This window comes from Numida meleagris, chromosome 26, assembly GCF_002078875.1.
Source record: "Numida meleagris isolate 19003 breed g44 Domestic line chromosome 26, NumMel1.0, whole genome shotgun sequence".
In the NCBI taxonomy this organism is placed as follows: Eukaryota; Metazoa; Chordata; class Aves; order Galliformes; family Numididae; genus Numida; species Numida meleagris.
Genome location: NC_034434.1, coordinates 3,777,367 through 3,796,446, shown reverse-complemented (window position 1 = coordinate 3,796,446; position 19,080 = coordinate 3,777,367). Strand labels below are relative to the sequence as shown.

Genomic DNA, 19,080 nt, shown 5'->3' with positions numbered 1-19,080 from the left:
AGGCCGCGCTGCTCCCAGGGGCCCCGCTTACTCAGGGGACCCCCCCCCCGCCTCGGGGCGCCGCTCACCCTCCAGCGTGATGGCATCCAGCTCCCGCTGGGGCTGTCGCTCCTCGCCCCCCTCCCCCGCCGTCACCGCCGCCGTCTCCTCTTGCATCTCCACGTCGGGCGGGGCGGGGGGGGGTCCGTCGGGAGGCGCCTTGGCCTTGTCCCCGCGGCGCCGCGCCGCCCCGTCCTGCTTCATGGCCGGGCCGCGCCGGTGACACTGCAACACGCGCGGGGCGCGCCGGGACGGGGCAGGCGCGACCAATCGGCGCCGAGTCCTCCCGCCAAGGCCTGAGCTGTCGAGCGCCGAGCCGAGAGCCGCTCGGCTATTTCCGCCGAGGGAGCTCGGGAGTTTCCGGCAGGCTCTCGGGTATTTCCGGCCGCCTCTCGGCTGCTTCCGCTCCTCTCGCTGCGCATGCGTGCGCGCCTGCCGCCTGCTGGGAGGCGCGGGGCGTCGGTCCGAGCTTTACCGGGCCGGGAGGGCCCAGGGCCGCCTGTGGTAATGGCGGGGGGGGAACGGTGAGGGCCTGCCGGCCTGCGAGGTTCCTCCTTCCCCACTGCGCCTTCAAACGGGGATAAAACCATTGCTGGCACCCAGCTTTGGGCCCTTGTTAGTTTTGCTGCTTTAAGCCTGCTGGGAATCAAGTGAGACCAGGGCAGCCTGGTCTGGTGGTTGCACTTAGCAGGGGGTTGAGACTCGATGATCCTCGAGGTCCTTTTCAACCCAGGCCGTTCTATGATTCTATGAAAAGCGGCACCGAGCCCTTACAAAAAACGCCACGCCGCGGTGCAGCTTGAGGACAGAAACTCGGTGTAATTGCTTTTCAATCATAAGAAGTAATTCCCCTTCAGTCAGCCCTAACGGGAGGACCCACGTCTCCTATCCCGACGCTTTCAGGCGGTGCAGCGCGTACAGGGCTGCGTACAGAGCCGCCAGGGCCGGGAAGTTTTCCTCTTTGCAAGCAGCGGCTCCGCTTCCCTGCAGCTCCGCGCCGCTCCTCTCCAGCACCGCCCGGCTCAGCTCCAGCTCCCGCGCCCCGAAGGAGGACAGCAAACTGGCGGCCGTGCTGCCGCGCTCCTCCCGCTGCTCCAGGACGCTCCTCACCTTTGCAGCAACCGCGGGAGAAGCGAAATCGGCGTGTGAACAACCCCGCAGCTGCAAGCGAAGCCTCCGCGATCCCTCCCGCTTTTGTCATCTGTAGGAACGCTGCTGAGCTATACGTGGTTATGGGCTTCTCACCCTTCATGTTTTTGATTCCTGCCACGTTCGGGGCAGTTGCTCCTTTCCCTCTCCCCGTTGTTTCCTCGAGCTGTGATGCAGCTGCCCATCCCACGATCTGGATGTTGCTTTACTTGAACTCGCGTTACCCCCGCCCTCTGTTTTGAGCCGTGTGTCAGCAATGTATATTTTCTCACCAGTTTAAGCTGTTGGGGCACTATCTTCATTTCCAAAGACTCCAGCAGCAGCAGCAGCTGATCCTCAGTTAGCTCTGGAGAGTTAAAAGAGACTTGTAGCAAGAAGCCACCAAACTGCCTCAGGGCACCTGGTGAGCTAAGAAGGGTGACTGTCCTGCATAGGATGCCTGCGTGGTCAGCGGTTCTTGGGGCATTTTAAATGACACAAATTGTGTGGCCTCCCCGTGGGGTGAATAAAAGCATCACTCTGTGCCAGGAGGCCTTACCACTGAAGGCATCCAGGGTGTAGGAGATGGCTCCTGTCAGGCTGAGGAGATCACAACGTGGAGAAAACTGCAGTGTGCTGAGCAGATCTTTTAAGTCTGGGCTCTGTGTTGTCAGCTCGCAGTTATCAGGTTCATCGAGGACTGCTTCCATCTATGAGAGACAGGGAAAGAACTCCCAGGGTTTGTTAAAGATCCTGCAAGTGGTTCTTTGCCGTGTACCCGCAGAAGCCAATGTGTGAAGAATCATACTGTGTGTTTTTTGCTTCCTTCAGCTAATTGTGAGGTGGTGATTGAATCTTTAGCGTTCACAGCTAAATAGTGAATATGGCATTTAAATGCTTTGATCTCTTCATACAATCTGTTCACTCTGTTGTCCTTCTCTGCGTGGTGATAAGGGCCAGGTGAACGTGGTGAGCTGTGCCTCACACAAAGCCCTCAGGAGCTGTGATAACAGATAACATCATTGTGCTTATAAATCCTGGCAGTAAGAACTCTGCTTACCTTCTCAGCCAGCTCTTCAAGGAGGTTCCTGTCTCTCATCACAGCTTTGATGGACTTCACAACGATGACGTTCAGCTCATCAGCCAGGTGGGAGAGAATGTCACAGTTCTGCTTAACTTCTTTCTCCAGTGCATCTAGTTTTGTGCGTGGAAAACCTGCAAGCCAGAAAGTGACCAAATATTCCACTTTTAAACTAGGCAGTCCCACGGTAAGTTCACTGCCAGCCCTGTGTTTCGACTTTGAAACACCTCTGTGAATATTTTCAAAGTAAATAATGCTCAGTTTTGGGTTGGATAATTGTGGCTCAGGTTGTAGGCAGTAATCAGCAGCCCCCACCATCGCTTTGGGGGTTTGTGTCTATCCCAAGAGATTCCATCCTTCCCAAACAGGGTAACAGTAGAGCAGGAAGAGGCATTAAGACACAGCACTTACCGTCAGATGCAAATGTTGATGCATTATTCTCGGGGAGATAGTTAATACCTGCAACAGTATAAAAATGGAATTGCTGATTTGGAAAACACCTGGAGCTGGAGGGGTAGCTTTGTTGTTTGGTTTGAGTCTGAAGGCCGTCACGAGCCCGCTGTCAGCTCTGGGTTGGCTGAAGCCTGCGCTTCAGTACAGGCAAATTAAAACTGCTTCTCTCACGTGTCTGTTTCTGCAGATGAGCTGAGGGCGGCCACGAGGCAGAGCACGTCACAGAGCGCTTTTGCTCTGCTGTGCTGTTTCCTGGATGGAGGAGTTGGGAGTTTCTGTGTCGCTTACCCCATGCTGCGTCCCTGATGGTCAGCTGCATCGCCCTGAAGGCCAGGGTGCAGCCCCTGGGTATGGTTACGCTCTGTTTGCTCCCAGTGGTGCCCTGGTCAGTGAAAAATCTGTTACTGGGCTGAGTGACATGCGGGGTTGGGGAGGACGGGCTCCCAGGCTAAGGAGAAGGCAAACCTTAGCAGAGAACTTGGCGTAAAGCCGCGCCATGAACCTCGCCTCCGCCTCCGTGGATTCCTCATATCTGGCCTCCTCTGAGGTCTCTATCGTTTCGTGAACCACATATAAGTTCTGTCCTGCCTTCCTTAGCTGCTTGATGAAGTCGTGCTTCATGTTGATCTTCCTAAAGGGGAGAAAAGATGCAGCATCTCTGCTAAAAGTGTCACATGAAATGTGAGTTATGTCACAGTAACGTAGCCTGCTTGGAGCCAAAGCAGTGTGCTCGTGTTCCTCATGTTATGTGGCACGTAAATATTGCAACGTAAGGGTTTGGGGAGGGGAGAAAGGGGTGCAGAAAGCAGGCTGTAATTCCTGCTGTCCTCGGTGCATTCCCCTTTGTCTGAGGTGCCCAGGAGGAAGCGTGGATGACCTGCATGGAGGTGTTCCTGCTTCCTGAATGGCAAACCTCAAAGGCTGCACGAGGAATCTGGAGGGCAGGAACGAGAAGTGATAGAGTGTGCATGGCCTCAGGCTGCAATCTTGGCTTTGGCTGTTGAAAAACCAGCGTGTGTGTGATGGAGAGGCTTACAGCTGGAGGCTGCACGCTCCCTTTGGGCCTTCCTTACCTTTCATCTCTCAGTGCCTCAAGTTTCGGTACCAGTATGTGCTTCTTTTCCAGCTTGACGTGCCATTGCTGGGACAGCGAGGCAGCTCCTCCCAGTTCGACGTCAACGGGGATGCTCAGGCTCCCATCCACTCTGTCACTGACGCTTCCCGTGGTTGTGAACTCCCGTGGGCCTTGGCTGTCTCCGCTGGGAAGGAGGGACTCTGCAACGATGTGGTGTGTTACTGAAAGCACTGGGTTAGCACTGCTGCCCGCACGGAGATGCGGGCTGGGAGAGTTCAGACACAAGTGGGTTCTCAGTGAGCCACTGAGAGAAAGCAGGATGGTGCAGAATGCTAAATGCGGGCTTTACCAGCACTGTCCTTGTCCTTGCCAGGCAGCAGCACGTCTTGGAGCCGGTATTCTGTCCGTCTGTAGCAGGGGAATGGGTGGAATCTGGCTTTCCTTTTCCTTCTAACGAGGCAAAGGAGTCTGAAGTGGTCTTGATCTGAGATGCTGTGAACGGGGACCAGGTCTCCTTTTGGATCCATTTGCTTTGCTATTTTTTGGGTGACTTTTTTAAACATCCTCGCAGCAGCTTTGTAAATTCTCGGCCCTAGTTGAAGTGCACTTGTGCCTTAGGGAAGAAGACGAGCAAGATGACTTGGGATACAAGTGGAAGGCCGCAACAAAATATGTTACTTTTAATTTTTGAGGATAACAACCCCCCCCCCAAAGAATGCAAGAATACAACTTGCACCAGATTACTTTTAAGAAGGCACGTGGAGAGGTGGTGATAGCAGCTGTGCCTTGCTAATTAGGCTCATTCAGGCTTATCCCCTTTTGCTGTGCAGCTTGCAGGCCTGGGCTAGGTGAGGGTGCAGCTGGCTGCTTGGGGGATGGAGCTTTGGTGCTGGAGCCCATGGCTGCTCATCCAGCAGACGTTTTATTTGTTGCATGTACCAGCACACAGCGCAGCAACTGGGCACGAGTATTTAACCTCTGTACCACCTGCTGTGATCCTGAGTGCTTGAGTCTCTAATTAATGCATTGCTCTCATGTAGGCTTGAGGAAAAATAAACCTTGAGCAATTTCTCGCTGTGCTTTGGTTTTTTGCTCCGTTAGCGCTTCTGCATTTCTCCCCTTGTCTCGGTGCCTGGCAGAGCACTGCTGTTTCGAAACAGAATGTTGGGAAAACGCTTTGGTTTTAAGTCTTAAGGGAAGTGAAAGTGTTGAGGGGGGTGGGCTAAGGAAGGGGGAGTGCTTGTTCTGTGCCAGAATGCTCCTCAGCATCTTGGGTGCGTTTCTCACGTATCGACACCAACCCCTTCTCCCCCAAACCCAGCATCCCCGCTCCTCTCCCTGCATCCCCGTGGGGCAAGCTGGCCACGGAGAGGTGGAAATGGAAACTGCTGTCAGGTTCCTGGTGCAGCTTGTTTTGATGCTGAAACTTTGGCTCTGCTTATTGGCCTTCTGTTACACGGGCGTAGAAGTGAGATAAGCTTTGATTTACAAGCGCAACAGCTTCCTGCAGGGAAGGAGAAAAATGTGCTGTGTTGTCACTTCTGTGCCCTGCTTTATTGTGTCTTTGTCACAGGGAGTGGATCCTGCTCAGCACTGGGGGCTCTTTCTTCCCCTGCCTTGCTCAGTGCCCCTCCGCTGTGACTTGGTGAGTTAATGAGAGAGAATGCTTGGTGAGAATTAGAGAGAGGCCGTTGTGTCACGGGGCAATGCCAGGGAGGCAGCTGCCCTGTGTGCTTAACATGGGATCGTTTCACTGCTCCGTGCTGGGCACTTTCCCTTGGAAGACTCCGAAACCAGACAAAACCAAGCAAGAACTGAGAGCAGACAGTTTGCTCTCCCCCCTCTTCTGTACCAAAAGCTTTAGGAACACACTGTCACGTCCTGCCCGGGGAGGGTGACCAGATTCACAGATCCTCTTGTTTGCATTGAGGTGAAAGGACACTCGGACTCCAAGCACAATCAGGACCGTAGTACAGCGATTCTCATTAAAACTGACTTTAAAAGTGCTGGCACTCTTACAGTTACATCTATCTGAGCTGCGGGGCTAAACCCTGACTTTATAGGATGTTGAAATAAGCCTCGGTTTCTTAACTTTCTGAGGAGAAAGAAGGAAAAAAGGGGGGGGGGGGGGGGAAGGGGGGAGGGGGGGGGGAGGGGGGAGGGTTGAGGGCAGGAGAAGGTAAAAGAGAGAAAAAAGAAAAGAGACTGATCGTGGGTCCATGTTCCAGCACTGACTCGGATAATGGAGGACCTTGGGCTGTGGGAGCGCTCATCCTGAGGTTTCAAAGTTCTGAGGTCCTGAGAGGAGCTGGGGAGGGACTTTGGAACTTCGGAAAGTGGCAGAGGAGCGCGGGGCGGCGGAGCTGGGCAGCTCTCCCTGCCAGGACCGGGCTGTGCTCGGCGGGGCCGCTCTTACCTGGTGCCGGGTGGGAGAGGTGTGGGTGCCCACGCTGCAGGAGCAGTGCTGGATTGTTGCTGTGCTTCCAGTGCCTGCTGTGCTTCCAGTGCCTGCTGTGCTTCCAGTGCCTGCTGTGCTTGCTGTGCCTGCCTCCCGCCAGCCCGGAACCAGCTGCCCTAGAAGGGAGGAAGTGCTGATGTCACCCCAACCCAGATGCTTTCTCGCTGTCAGTTCTGCTGTCGTGCTGTTCCAGTGGCCGTGGGTAACTTCAGTTTGGTCCCCAGGCAAATTGTTCCTAGGCTGTAGGGCTTTGCATGTAGCGTGGGTCTGTTTTGCAGTTTTGCTCCCTGCCTGCCAGGATGAGGAGCAGTGCGTTCTGCCTAGGGCAGCGTGGTCGGGTCGTGGTTGGACTTGATGATCCTGAAAGGCTTTTCCAAACGGAGCAGCCCTGTCATTCTAAAGCTGCAGAAGCGCGGTGTGTGCTGCAGGTGGGGGACGCGGATGCTGCACTTCTATTAACCTGCATTGAACGCTGCTTTCCTGGTGCTGTGCTGGCTGCACCGGGTTGGTGAGGAGCCTGGAGGAGGCTGAGGGTTGGGAGGGGTCTGAGCAGCGCTGATCAATATGTGAAGGGCAGGGGGATGGGGCTGTGCTGTGCTCGGTGGTGCCCAGCGATGGGATGAGGGCAGCGGGCACAGACTGCAGCCCAGGGCAGCCTGACCATGAGGGGCCAGAGCCTGGGACAGCTGCCAGAGAGGTGAGGAGGGGGAACAGGAGGTGGGGGGGGGTTGCATTGGGTCCATTCCAACCCTTACAGCTCTGTAGGTCCATGAGTTGTCAGCTCAGCTCTGCTGCAGCCTCCACCTGGTGGGCCCGCGGTCACAGTGCACATCTGTAAGCAAAGCTGAGGGTGTGAGAACCCAAGGAGTAGAATACGCGTCGTTACATGAATACTCACTTTATTAGTTTCTCTTAGAACGCTGTACAAAGGAGTCATAAAAATAGTCACGCTTTATTTTAGAAAGTTCTCTCCACGAGGCTTCTGTATCCACAGCAAAAAGAAGGGCTGCTGGAAAAAAAAACCAAAAAAACAACCAAACCCAAACCCTAAAACTGTGTACAACGTCAGGATGTGCTGTTAAAAACCAAAACTCATTTAGCTGAAACCGATCCAGGGAGGATACATCAACGCAAACACGTGCATGCTTAAAGTATATCAGATGCAATGAGAGAGCCACGTGAGTCCCAGGAAGGAATCTTAATGCATGAACAATGGTAACCCAACTGCTGGCCCCTTTTCGAGGGCCGGTACCAACTTTCTATTAAAACAAGCAAACACAATTTAAAAAAAAAACAAAAAAACAAAAAAACCTCATGATTAAGTAGCCCTAAATCTCAGGATTTTTATTTATTTATTTTAAAGGCTTTTTTTTTTTTTTTTCTTCCTTCCTTCCTGCAGAGGTTTGGGCTGTGAGATATCCCATTGGGAACTGCGGGATAGGAGCCCTGACTGATGAAGCCGTGGTGCCTGGTGGCTTCCTCCCGTCCCCAGGGCTGGAGGTGTGCATGGTGGGGGCACGGCCTCTTGCCAACCTCAAGTGCTGCTTTTCTGAAGCTTTCCTCCTGCGTTCATTGCAGGACAAAAGAAAGAAAACCAAAGGATGTCAAGTACCTGCTTGCCCAGCCCTAATTTTGCAGTCACGCCAGGGAGTCCTCCTTTATTCTCCAGCTGAGGTTCTGTTCTACTCACTGTGCACAAAGCCAGCACAAGTTGGGGACGAGAACCTGCCACGTGTGCTGGGGTCAAAATCCCATTTAAAATCACTAACCATCAGGGATCTCCTGCACACAGGTCCACGCAGCAGTGACTGGGCAGCCCCAGGGCTCAGGTTCTGCTGCTCAGCACGGGACGTGGGCATCACCCTGGGATCGCTGCTGTGCCACGCACGCCTGGAACCCCCTCGTCCTGCCCGTGCTGTGCGGTTTCCTCAGCAATGACTTCCAGTGGGAACGCAGCAGCCCGGGTCCTTTGGGTAAGATCAGCCTTTGCTCACCGAGCTGGCTTCTCTCACAACGTCACCACCAGAAATAGAGCAGCAGTGGGCTCAGGACAGCTTCAGGAGCCCCTGCACGGTGCTCTGCTTTCATACCGCTGCAGCTGGGACCCTTGGCTGGAAATCCCATCAGCTGCAGCTGCCTCCCACGACACGGGCAGGAAGGGATGAGCCACAGCGCTCCTGCGTGCGCCTTGCCCAGCAGTACCCAAAGCTTTTTTCTAAGGTTCCTTTTCTACTTTTAATTCTGCTACCTCCCCTCAAGATGGGGTCTGAAGGAAGATACGAGATCAATAATTGTTCAAGTAACCATTCATCTAACGAAGCTACTTTGTACGCTGTATTATTAACGCAAAATCTTTCTTCAGCTCTTTCCCCTCTTCACGTTTCTCCAGTTTTAATTCATATTCCATTCGACTGGATTAACTGTATAAACCCAAGTTCACTTCAGATGCTCCGTGGCAAAAGTGCTGTTTGTGCCTCGTAAAGAATGTCATTTGCCACGGAACCCCAACCATGGACACCTGTGGAATTGCTATTTTCACCATTCCAGTTAAGTAAAATCAGAGAAGCTCACTGGTATCATTAAGGCTTTGCCCCACGAGGAGTTTTAGACTCTGGGCTTGAAAACCTGCCATTTGCAGACGTTTGTAATTCCCTTCTGTACTGTCTTATCGATGATCTTTAATTTAACAGGACAGAATCAGATGTCCCCAGCGTCAGTTAACGGCACAAATGCTGCGTGCTCCAGCCTTCAGCAGCTGTAAGGCCAAGGCCTCGACGAAGCCACTGTGCGTGGAGGAAAGCTGAGCCCTTCCCTTCGGCTTAGGCTAAAAATATCCCAGCTGCTCTCGCTTGGAATAAGGCACATATACTTCAAAATAATCAGTATATGCCCCTACCCGACGGGAGTCGTGTTTTTAAGCCAAAGCACCCTTGGTATAACGACTACTTTGCTGCAAAAAAGAGCTTCTATTTTTCCCGGTTATATTCTACCTAAATGAGTAGTGTTCTTTCTTCTGGAGGTTTAGCACTGGGCTATGAGTTCACGAGCTGTCAGGTGTCCAGGGCAGGTCAGCCCCACGTGGGCTGCGTTATGGAGCAGCCCTGGCTGCCCTGCATCCACGAGCATCCCAGGCACTGCTACTCTTCATTGCTCCCTAACTTCCAAAGCATTCAGCTGATGGACAAAACAGTTCTGTTTTGAAAAAAAAAGTACTTTTTTTTTTTTTTTTTCCCAAAAGTCATTGTCTAATAGCTTACAGAGTATATTAGCTTTAGGGTATATAGTACCTTAACTAAAGCAGCAGTCCTCGTGTCGCGGTGGCTAAAAGGTTTAGCCCCCCCCAGTCAGGTACGCAACGCATCTGCCAAACTCTCACTGGAGATCAGCACTCAAAAAGCAAGCCGGCTCTTCTCCTACCTTCTTGAAAGCTTCCTTTTCACTTAAAATATTCCCATTGTTCAAACCCATTAGATAATGACCCTGTGTGTTCCAGCAAGGCTCTGAGCTACGTGAACTGTTCTCTCCCTTCTCTGCAGCAGCCTGGTAGTAAGCACGGGGCTGAAGTAAAGTGGCTTGCCTACTGTTATGCGTGGAGTAGTACTAGGTCTTATATACTGGATCTTGGAGTTGCTCTGTGTCCTATGCCCAGACCCTCAAATAGAGCTCAGTATCCACTCTGACTTCTCAAGCTAGACTCGGCTAATTAAGAACAAACCCAGCCTATTTAAAACGCCTTTACCATTGCCAGGGCGAGACAACGTAAGCGCTAAGACAACAAAAAACACAGGTTTGTGTAAGGGAAAGCATGAGCAAAACCACGCTCCACCTGGCGCACAACTCGAAAGAAAAACCAATGGCTTTGAAGGGCAGAAAGGCATCTCCCAGGAAACCTGCACCTGCAGACCTCGGACGTTCTGGCAGTAGCTGTAGGGGGAAGAAGGCTTGATTTTATTCCTGTCCAAAACCACGGCTTGTCTCCAGCGCCCTGCCCGTCCTTCTCTGGCTCAGTTCAGCGTGCTGCTGGGGCTACTGCTCAGCGCTGCTCTGCCCCCCGGGCCCTCGGTGCTGCTCAGCCCTGGGGATGCTGCAATGCTTCTTGGCCGCGTGGAGACCCGCATGCTGAGTGAGCTGCAGAGCTGGCAAATCTCACGGTCAGGTACGCAGGCTTAGGGATGGAGGAGGACAACTCCAATCGCGGCCACTCATGGGTTCTGCCGAGCAGCTGCCTGTCTCTCACTTGGTCTGTACCCATCAGCCTTCGGTTCCTCCCAGGCTCATGCAGCCCCGTGTACCAGGAACCTCAGGGGCGTTCGTAGTCCATCATTGCAAGGAGCTGCACCGTGGTCCTTAATCCAAATGCTTCGCTGCCTGAGTGCTTGAAAACGTGAGCAGGTTTGGGATGGGGAGCGACGTCACCCCAACTGAAAGTAACACCTGGGACGTGGGATCCTGTGACCTTTTCCCTGAACCGGACGAATGGTTCCACAGAAAACCAAAAGCTGTCTCAAAGCGCAGGTCGTTTTTCTTTTTCCCGTCCTGCTTTTAGTAAAAGAATTTCCTTTCTCAGTGGCGTAAAAGATTTCGAAATAAAAATCTGTCCTTCTGTTCCCCTCCCTCTCTTCCTCTGCCCGAGAAATGGAACTAAAACCTGAATCAATCCAGTATTGGGAGAGTTTGGCTGCGTCCCTTTGAATTTCCCCGCGTATCGCTTAAAGCACTTAGCTTCAGAAAGGGAAATACATGTTAAAGTGCATTTACCACAGCAATAGTACCAGCACTAAAAGCTTTTCCCCTCACCCCTGTTCTCGTCGCTCAGCGTCTGGGATAGATGAAAATCTTCCCGCAATTCATCCTCCCTGTACCTTGAAGTCTCGGTGTATCTGCATCTATTTATGACGCCGGAATAAGTGAAGTCCAGCGTCGTGCATCCTGCTCCTCACTAAACTCTACTCTGGAGCTTGTTTAGATTTATTGGGCATGAGGATCCAGCATGCGGTATGTGTCTATTGGGTACTGCATTGAAACAGCCGCTGTGAAACCATCCCGGTGAGCGTGGGCAGGGGGAAACGGGACCGGGGAGGAGGAACCCCCCCCCCCCACCACTGCTACAGCTGCACGGAGCTGAGCCCCCCCAGCCCCGCTCCTCCTCCACGCGCTCCATCCACGCAGCTCAGTACTTGTTGATCCCAAAGATCCGGACTCCGTGAAACTGAGGCAGCTTGGGGATCAGGACGCTCATCAGGGAGATGGTGTTGATGACGAAGTGGATCCGGTCGTACTTGGTGTAAAAGCTGGTTAGAAAATACCTGCAGAGAAAGGCGGGGGCAAAAAGAGAGAGAAAACCCAATGAGGCCGCTTCGTGCGCTCCGCTTCCCGAGCCGGCGCTCGCGGCCGGGGCGCTGGCACTCACAGCACGATGGGCATGATGGTCAGGAACTTGCGGGACGCCGTGAACTGCACGCCGTAATCCATCTGCTCCCAGTGCGTGAGCAGCCGCGCCTTGCCCTGGTCCGGCGTCTCGAAAGGAGTTCCCTTCACGGTGTGCAGGAAGATGTACATGCTCTGCAGCGAACACAGACACGGCGTGAGGCACGCACGGTGCTCCTGGCATCCCAGCAGTGGCTCAGCTTCAGCCAGGGGAGCAGAGCAGCGAGGGGAGCAGAGCAGCGAGGACAGCAGAGCAGCAAGGGGAGCAGAGCAGCGAGGACAGCAGAGCAGCAAGGGGAGCAGAGCAGCAAGGGGAGCAGAGCAAGGGGAGCAGAGCAGCAAGGGGAGCAGAGCAGCAAGGGGAGCACAGCAGCAAGGGGAGCACAGCAGCAAGGGGAGCAGAGCAGCGAGGACAGCAGAGCAGCAAGGGGAGCAGAGCAGCGAGGACATTAGAGCAGCAAGGGGAGCAGAGCAGCAAGGGGAGCACAGCAGCGAGGAGAGCAGAGCAGCGAGGACAGCAGAGCAGCAAGGGGAACAGAGCAGCAAGGGGAACAGAGCAGCAAGGGGAGCAGAGCAGCAAGGGGAGCAGAGCAGCAAGGGGAGCACAGCAGCGAGGACATTAGAGCAGCAAGGGGAGCAGAGCAGCGAGGGGAGCACAGCAGCAAGGGGAGCAGAGCAGCGAGGACATTAGAGCAGCAAGGACAGCAGAGCAGCAAGGGGAACAGAGCAGCAAGGGGAGCACAGCAGCAAGGGCCATGCAGGCGGCTTGCAGCAGCACGCTGCTCCGCTAGAGGGATGCACCGCCAACCCACGGCGCCCCAGGAAGCAGCCCGGGGGGAAAAGCTGCTAGCTGCGGCCAGCTGCTGTGCTTTGGCTGCTGAGAGCAAAGCCTGTTGCTCTGCTCCTGAGTGTAAGGAAAGGGAGCTGCCAGATTATAGCGCCTGGAGCTCCGGGATTGGGAGATCGGCGCGGACTCGCTGGCTGCACTGTGCAACAGCAACGCTAAATGCTTTCTAAACAAAGTGCTGCCAGACCTGGAGGCAGTACGGATCCGTGACTGCTCTGATTACAAGTTAACCTCAGAGTGGAACACAGCTTAGAGATGAGCACTGAGCGTCTGGCTCAGCCCTCGCTGCCCCCAACTCCTCTCTGTTCCCAGGACCAAATTTAAGCTGGCAGAGGGGAGCAGGGGAAGGAGCTGGGTGAAATGCGGGCAGGCTGTGCTGCACTCAGCCCCCAGCAGCTCTAGCTCTTGGTTTATTGATGTGTTTCTATGTCACTGGAGATGTGGATACCACGAGCGGCCCAAGGAAGGGTGTATTCGCCTCTTAGGCTGAGATGTTGTTTAACATAAAGGGTACAACACTGATGGCCCGTGGCTCTGAACTACTTTGCCTCTTTTACCTGGGAACGAACGGCTTACCATGTTGTGAATGATGTTGGTAAGGGTCCAAACCACGGGGACGCTGAAGAAGGGGATGCTCAGGAGCACGACGTGCAGCAGGCCGATCCCGAGCACGTAGGACAGCCAGATGCCCCGGCTGTTCATCACGCGGGTGTTGGGGTTCACCTCGCTGTGTGCTGTTCCCACGTTCATGTTGGCTCTTGTTTTCACGCCTCTGAAACGAAACCAGAGTCGGGTTAGAGCTCAGGTCACTGATTTCATCCACGTCTCTCAGCTGAGCACACGTGTTAGGCTGTCTGGGAAGCTGTCTTACCAGTTAGCAGGGACTAGGGGAAAGAACACAATTTAGAACCACCGCAATGCAGAATTTAGAACGACCGTAATGCAGAATATCTTTGCACGGAGATCAGGGAAGGTCTTGCATAAAATACTCAGTGTTTCCCACGGAAATAATACAGCCTGTCCCTTGCACAGCAGCCCCCGAAGCAATGACTTTTCCCTGATGTTTAGCCTCGTGCTTTCACTGCTTTGGTTTCCGCAGCTGAAAACCAAGTTGCTGTCGTGTCCAGCTCTCTGTCTCAGGAGGCGAGCCCACGCCAGATCTGACATTACGCTCTGGATGTCGCTGCCAGCTACTCCGAGTTCCCCTTCCGAGTGCTGGGCCTGGCTTGTCTCAGCAGCTGCTGCGCTCTGGGCCCGCACGGTGCTCGCTCACGCAGCGCGTGCTCAGCTCTGCAGCCCTGGGAGCCTCGCTGCTGGGTGAGCTGATGGATGCTCCCCTACCCCTGCTGCCCCGGTGCCACTCAGGGAGCTGGCAGCTGGAAAAGGTTTTTGTTGAGCAGAAAAGAGCCTGCAGATGTGCAGGGTGCTGGCTCAGTAGCTGTCGGCTCCGGGGCGTTCTGGACAAAGCAGCACCGCAGTCCTGCAGGGAGAGCAGCACAGGCCCTAGTGGCTCTCAGAAGGAAATCTGGGGGGTTGCGGTGAAGCGCGACACGAGTTGAAGATGTCACACTGCTGGGGGAAAGAAGGAAAAAAAAAAAAAAGGGAAGAAAGAAAAGCAACTACCGCTGTGGAATGCGTAAACAGGAGTGCTGCTCGCCAGCCAGAAGAAATAATTCCCTGAGATATTGGTGAGGCCTCAGCGAGAGAACTGTCCAGTTCTGGGAGGAGCTGGAGGGAGTCCAGGCCAGAGCTGTGAGAATGAGCAGAGGTGCAGGAAAAACGTGACCTGCAAGGACACGTCGGAGGAAATGGGTTTGTTTAGTCTAGGGAGCACTCGAGAAAGACATGATGAATGGTCCCCAAACAGCGAGGAGAGATCTGCAGGGAGAACGGGGACCAAGTGCGCGGCCGAGAGAAGGGTACAACAACACGGGCTCGGAGCAACTCGGAGCTGCAGGAAGCTCGAGGTGGGATAAAGTGCAATTTCTGCCCGGGAACAGCCACAGGTCCCACGGGACTGAAACCCAATGAGCAGTGACTTGGCGCTGCTGCTGCCAACCAGGGCAGCTGCACATCTGCAGCGGGGTGGCGAAGGGCGAAGCTCAGAAGCTGGACGTGAAGCAATTCCGCCGTGCCTCAGTTTCCCCGCCTGTCGCAATGAGCGGGGCGGCGAGGTGCTAATTGATACGGCACAGGACGTTCATTCGTTCTCACAAGTAGAGCAGCGGGGAGGTCGAGCGTGATAGCAGAGCGTGCTTTTCTCACCCGGCCTTCCCCGCTTTAAGAGTATTTCCTCCGTGAATCCTTTCCCATTTCTGGACTCGTGCTTGCAGCCCTCGCCTGAGCTCTTTGCTCCCTTCGGGCTGCACGCGGAGCTTTGTGCTCTATTGCAAAAGCCCGGCTGACAGCAAGCCCTCGGCCGCGGCTCCCCGCCCCCACCCCAGCTCCCTCGTTGTTTGCTTTCTGATTTTACACCGGGGATTTGTTCACCTGCAGGAAAAACACCAAAACAAAACAAAGCAAAGCAAACCACAAAAAAGCGGGAGGACCTCCAGTTCCGGCCCCGCAGCACAAAGCGCCGCTGCCGAGGTGCGCGTCCCCAGCTGTGCGGCGTCGGGTCCGGGCAGCGGGGCTGTAACGCTTCCCCAGGCCGAGTGTGAAGGTCAGAGCCGCGCTGACGTTGGACAGCGGCCGTCCAAGGAGGGGAGAGGTCCCGAGCGTGGCTGGATGCGGGCAAGGCGCTGCGATGGAGGAGCGGGGCCCTTCCCCGCTGCCCGGGCTGCCTCGCACGACGGGACCGACCGCTGCCGAGCTGCGAGAGGCAGCCCCGCTCCCGACACGTCCCTGCTGCTGGGCGTAACGAACCAGCGGTTCACGCTCTCGCTGCCGTCCAGGGGAGCGTCCCCCCTGCTCCCCCCCCTCCTGCTCCGTTCTGCCCCCCAACCAACGCCGCCGGATCTTGCCGGCCGTGCTGGCCTGCTGCCCGGCAGCTCCTGCTTTATCTGCGGGCCGCAGAGGTGGGGAGGGCGGCAGGTGCTTATCTCGCTCCATCTCCTCCGCGCTCCCAGCACGCAGGCGATTCTGATCCGACGGAGCCGCGGCGGAGCCGAGATCCCTATCTCTCCCTGGCAAGAGCAGCGATCCCCACCTCCCGAGCGAATAAATATTTTAAGCCCTTCTTTGCACGACGGCACCGGTGTTCGAACCGGAATATCGAGCACCCCGGCGATGCCGGCCAACACGGGAAGGAGGCGGCCGGGGCTCGGACACCGGCACCGCCCCGTGCCCCGCGCAGCCGGGGGGGAGCGGAGCCACGCGGGGCGGCCTCGGGCTGAGGGACCCCGGCCGGGGCGGCAGCGGCTCCGCTCCGCTTTACCGGACCGCCCCGCTCAACGGGGAGGGAAACTCCGGACACAAAGGAAGCGCTACAAGTGAGCGCGGCCGCGGGCTCCGGATCCCGGACCGCGCTCAGCTGCAAACAAAGCCCTGGCCCCATCCCAACAGCGGCACAGCGGGACGCGGGGAGAGGGAGGGCCCGCTGCCCCGCATTGCTCGGCCGAGCCCCGCTCCCCAGCGCGGGGCCGCTCCGCTCGGCCCGCCCCGGCTCCCAGCCCCGCCGGATCCGGTGCGCGGTGCCTCGCCGCGTGCCCCGCAGAGCCGCCCGGCCCCGCACCCGACCCGCACTCACCGCCGCGGCGCGCCCGGCCCGGCCCGGCTCCTTCAGCCCCGGCTCGGCTCGGCCCGGCTCGGCCCGGGCTCTCCGCCGCGCTCCCGGCGGGCAGCTCGGCACGGCCCGCCCCGCCGCCCGGCACCACGGGAGCTGTAGTGCGGCAGCGCCGTGCGTGGAGCCGGGGGCAGGGGGGGTGGTGCGGGAACCGGGCTGCGCTGTGCGTGCGGGGAGTGCCGTGCGGTGCCGGCTGGGGTTGGGATCCTTCTGCCCTCGGTGCCGGTGATGCGGGCCGCGTGTGTGCGGTGCCGGCGGTTGGGTCCCCGTCGGGTTTCGCCGCAATGAACGCCCCGTGATGGGTGAAGCGCCGCGGTGAGGCCGCGCTGGGGTTGTTGGTAGCAGCGAGCATCGCGTAGGGAGCAGAGTTCACGCGTGGTGTGGCCGGCAAACAAAGCGCTCCAGAATGAGCACGCATCTAACTGAATGGAGCGCGTCGGGGGCCCGCCTGAGCTATTGCAATTTATTGGAATATTTGATTGGAATATTGGTTCGAGCTGCCGAAATTTCACATCCCCCGCAGGGCTGGTCGGTGCGCTGAGGGAAGCGGCCGTCTCAGCGCCTGCAGCCCCGCGCTCGGTGGCTCCGAGCTCCGCTCCGTGCTCGGTGACCCCGGCCCCGCGTCCCCGTGCGTGCACGGCGCGGTGCTGCGGCGCTGGGAGCCATCTGTCCCGGCCTTTGTCAGCGCAGCCGTCGCGGCTCGCCGCCTGCACCCCCGGCGTGCAGCCATCTGTGCAGGCTTTGTGCGTTCCGAGCTCCTGCCGGGGAGCAGCGGAGGGTGCAGCACGGCCAAGCTGCTCGGTGGGGTGCTCTCCGGGCAGCTGGGGGGGTTGCTGGGTGCTGAAGGCCTCCCCCAGCTGCTCCCGGCCGGGGCAGCTGGGGGAGGCCTTCAGCACCCAGCGACCCCCCCAGCTGCCGCTGGTGCTGAGCCCTCGTGGGCCAGAGGATGGATCCAGTGCGGCGCTGCTGCTGGGTGCCAGCCCCACAACTGCGGCTGTGGGGAGCTGGTCCTCTCGAGCATCGCACGCCGGGCACGGCTCTGCCTGCCCCCAACCAGAGCTTCCCCCGGCAGAGCATCGGGCACGGGGCGGTTGGGGGGAGGGGGACCCGCACCACGGCCAGGAAAACCCACCCGCACCGCTCGGTGCTGCGGGGGATGCTGCGAGCGGAGGCGGGATCCCGCGGGAGCGGGCCCTGCTTTGCAGGGGAGCCACGCGCACGGCAGCTCTATTTTTATCCCCGCTCCTGCCTGACTGAGCAGCTCCCTCCGCGCGGTGACATCTAATTTAGCAGCTTCCCCGCACCCCGCTGACTCTGCACGTGAGGGGGAAGCACAATGCGGCGGCTATTTTTAAACGCCCATAAATATTAATCCCGCTCCGTGATGCGGCAGCAGCCTCGCTCGCTGCCGGTGCGAGGGCAAAGCGGGGGGGGCCCCCCCCCCCCGCCCCCCCCCCCCCCCCGGGCCCCCGGGGTTTGGGGGGGGGGGGGGCCCGGGGGGGGGGGGGGATCCGGACCCACACCCACAGCCCGGGCCGGTGCTGGGAGCAGCCCCCTCATGGGTGTTTGCTGGTCCCGCTGCCGCCTCGATGCCGGCTCTGTGTAGAGCCACGGTGGCAGGGAGGAGCCGGTGGTGGCTGTTTTTATCCAGCCGTGCCACTGCAGCAGCGGGAAAGGGTCTGCACAGGGCTGTGCTGCACTGCAGCCTCGAGATTTTCGGGCTCTGCAGGGTGGGGGAAGGCTGGAGACCCGGGGGTGCTGGGACTGGGGAAATTTGGGCTTCTCTGACCCAGCAGGGAGAAACGAACGGGATCGGGCCCTGGGAGCAGCCCGTGGCTCCCCAGCTTCAGCTTCTCGGGGCAGGCCCAGCCCCGACCCGGTGCAGAGTGGGGCTTCGCTCCCCAGTGCTGGGAACACTGCTCTCCCCGCTGCCAGCTCCGCGTGGGGATGGACCCGCACGGTGTGCGCCGACCCCTGCGCCTGCAGGCACCGCACCGGGCCGGGCTCCAGCCGTGCAGCGCCTGGGGCTGCTGCCGTCAGGTTGTGTTCTGCTAATGGGGCCGAGACGCAGGCCAGGCGCCTCGTTAAGCGTTTATCCTCCCCGAGCAGCGGGGGAATATCCGTGCACGGTCTCTCCAAGGAGAACCGAAGATGGGGCGAGGGCGGCCACCGGCGTCCTTGTTCGCAGCACGGCAAGGGCACGGCCCTCGGCCCCACGTCCCCGGTGCCCGGTGCCCCGTAGGGGCGAGCCCCGGTGCCAGCTGCCTGCTGGGGGCGGCCCCAGACCGGAGCACCGGAGCCCGGTAACGGCGGCCGCTCTCCATGGTCCTGAGCCGGCCCCGGCGAGGCCCCGGTGCCGGTCCCCTCGTGGCTCACCGAGCCCCGGGCACAGCGGCTCCCGGCAGCGCTGGGGGCCCGCTCCGGTCCCCTCCGGGCTCCGCCCGCCTCGCTGCCCGCCGCGGCTCGGGTTTCCCCGAGTAAGCGATGCCGGTGCCGACGGGAGGCGGGGGGCAGGAGGGGCCACGCTCCGTGGCGGTCGATCCCGCTCTCCCTGGGGCCGTGGGGAGCGGGGGCAGCCCCGGGCTGCGGGGAGGGGCTGGAGGGCAGAGCTCGGCTCCGGGCAGCGCCAGCCGGCGCCTTTCCCACGCGGGGTTCCGGGGATCCCGGGGACTCCGTTGGTTGTGGCCGCCCCAGGCCCCAAGCTCAGGGGGTCCCGGGCGCTCCTGGCGGGGTTCTCCCCGTGTCCCCCCAGGCGGGAGTCCCGCGGCTCAGCCTCCACCCGAACCGGGCGTGGAGAGGAGCCGGGGGCGAGGCGGGGGTGCCGGGCGCCGTGCGGCCCCCCCGGCGG

At 58.2% G+C, this 19,080-nt stretch overlaps 3 protein-coding genes and 1 long non-coding RNA gene across 6 annotated transcripts in view; 1 reads left to right on the top strand and 3 right to left on the bottom strand.

Moving 5' to 3' along the window:
* PSMD3 (proteasome 26S subunit, non-ATPase 3) overlaps positions 1–297 on the bottom strand; it is a 3,709-nt gene extending 3,412 nt beyond the window's left edge. Inside the window, exon 1 of the mRNA XM_021378165.1 lies at positions 69–297. Coding sequence (XP_021233840.1) covers positions 69–243 — 175 coding nt within the window. The 5' untranslated portion in view covers positions 244–297. The remainder of the gene's footprint in view (positions 1–68) is intronic.
* Positions 839–6,372, bottom strand: GSDMA (gasdermin A). The gene is made up of 11 exons (XM_021378220.1): positions 6,303–6,372; positions 6,193–6,266; positions 4,126–4,389; positions 3,775–3,976; positions 3,167–3,332; positions 2,990–3,083; positions 2,660–2,707; positions 2,228–2,382; positions 1,727–1,877; positions 1,461–1,534; positions 839–1,149 (listed from the first exon to the last, which is right to left on the bottom strand). The coding sequence occupies exons 3-11, from the start codon at positions 4,337–4,339 to the stop codon at positions 925–927; spliced, it is 1,329 nt and encodes a 442-aa protein (XP_021233895.1). The 5' UTR covers positions 4,340–4,389; positions 6,193–6,266; positions 6,303–6,372; the 3' UTR covers positions 839–924.
* LOC110388711 lies at positions 2,297–7,765 on the top strand. Of its 2 annotated transcripts, none has more exons than XR_002432951.1 (4): positions 2,297–2,435; positions 2,889–3,049; positions 3,828–3,989; positions 7,634–7,765. It is a non-coding gene; the product is annotated as an uncharacterized LOC110388711 (long non-coding RNA). The 2 variants fall into 2 exon arrangements; XR_002432952.1 differs by lacking the exon at positions 7,634–7,765 and adding an exon at positions 5,350–5,782.
* Positions 7,117–16,266, bottom strand: ORMDL3 (ORMDL sphingolipid biosynthesis regulator 3). 2 transcript variants are annotated; one of them, XM_021378233.1, is made up of 5 exons: positions 16,197–16,266; positions 13,085–13,280; positions 11,645–11,796; positions 11,366–11,540; positions 7,117–11,332 (listed from the first exon to the last, which is right to left on the bottom strand). In XM_021378233.1, exons 2-4 carry the CDS (start codon positions 13,256–13,258, stop codon positions 11,405–11,407), a joined length of 462 nt encoding a protein of 153 aa, XP_021233908.1. In that variant the 5' UTR covers positions 13,259–13,280; positions 16,197–16,266; the 3' UTR covers positions 7,117–11,332; positions 11,366–11,404. The 2 variants fall into 2 exon arrangements, with proteins under 2 accessions (XP_021233908.1, XP_021233909.1); XM_021378234.1 differs by lacking the exon at positions 16,197–16,266 and adding an exon at positions 13,380–13,821.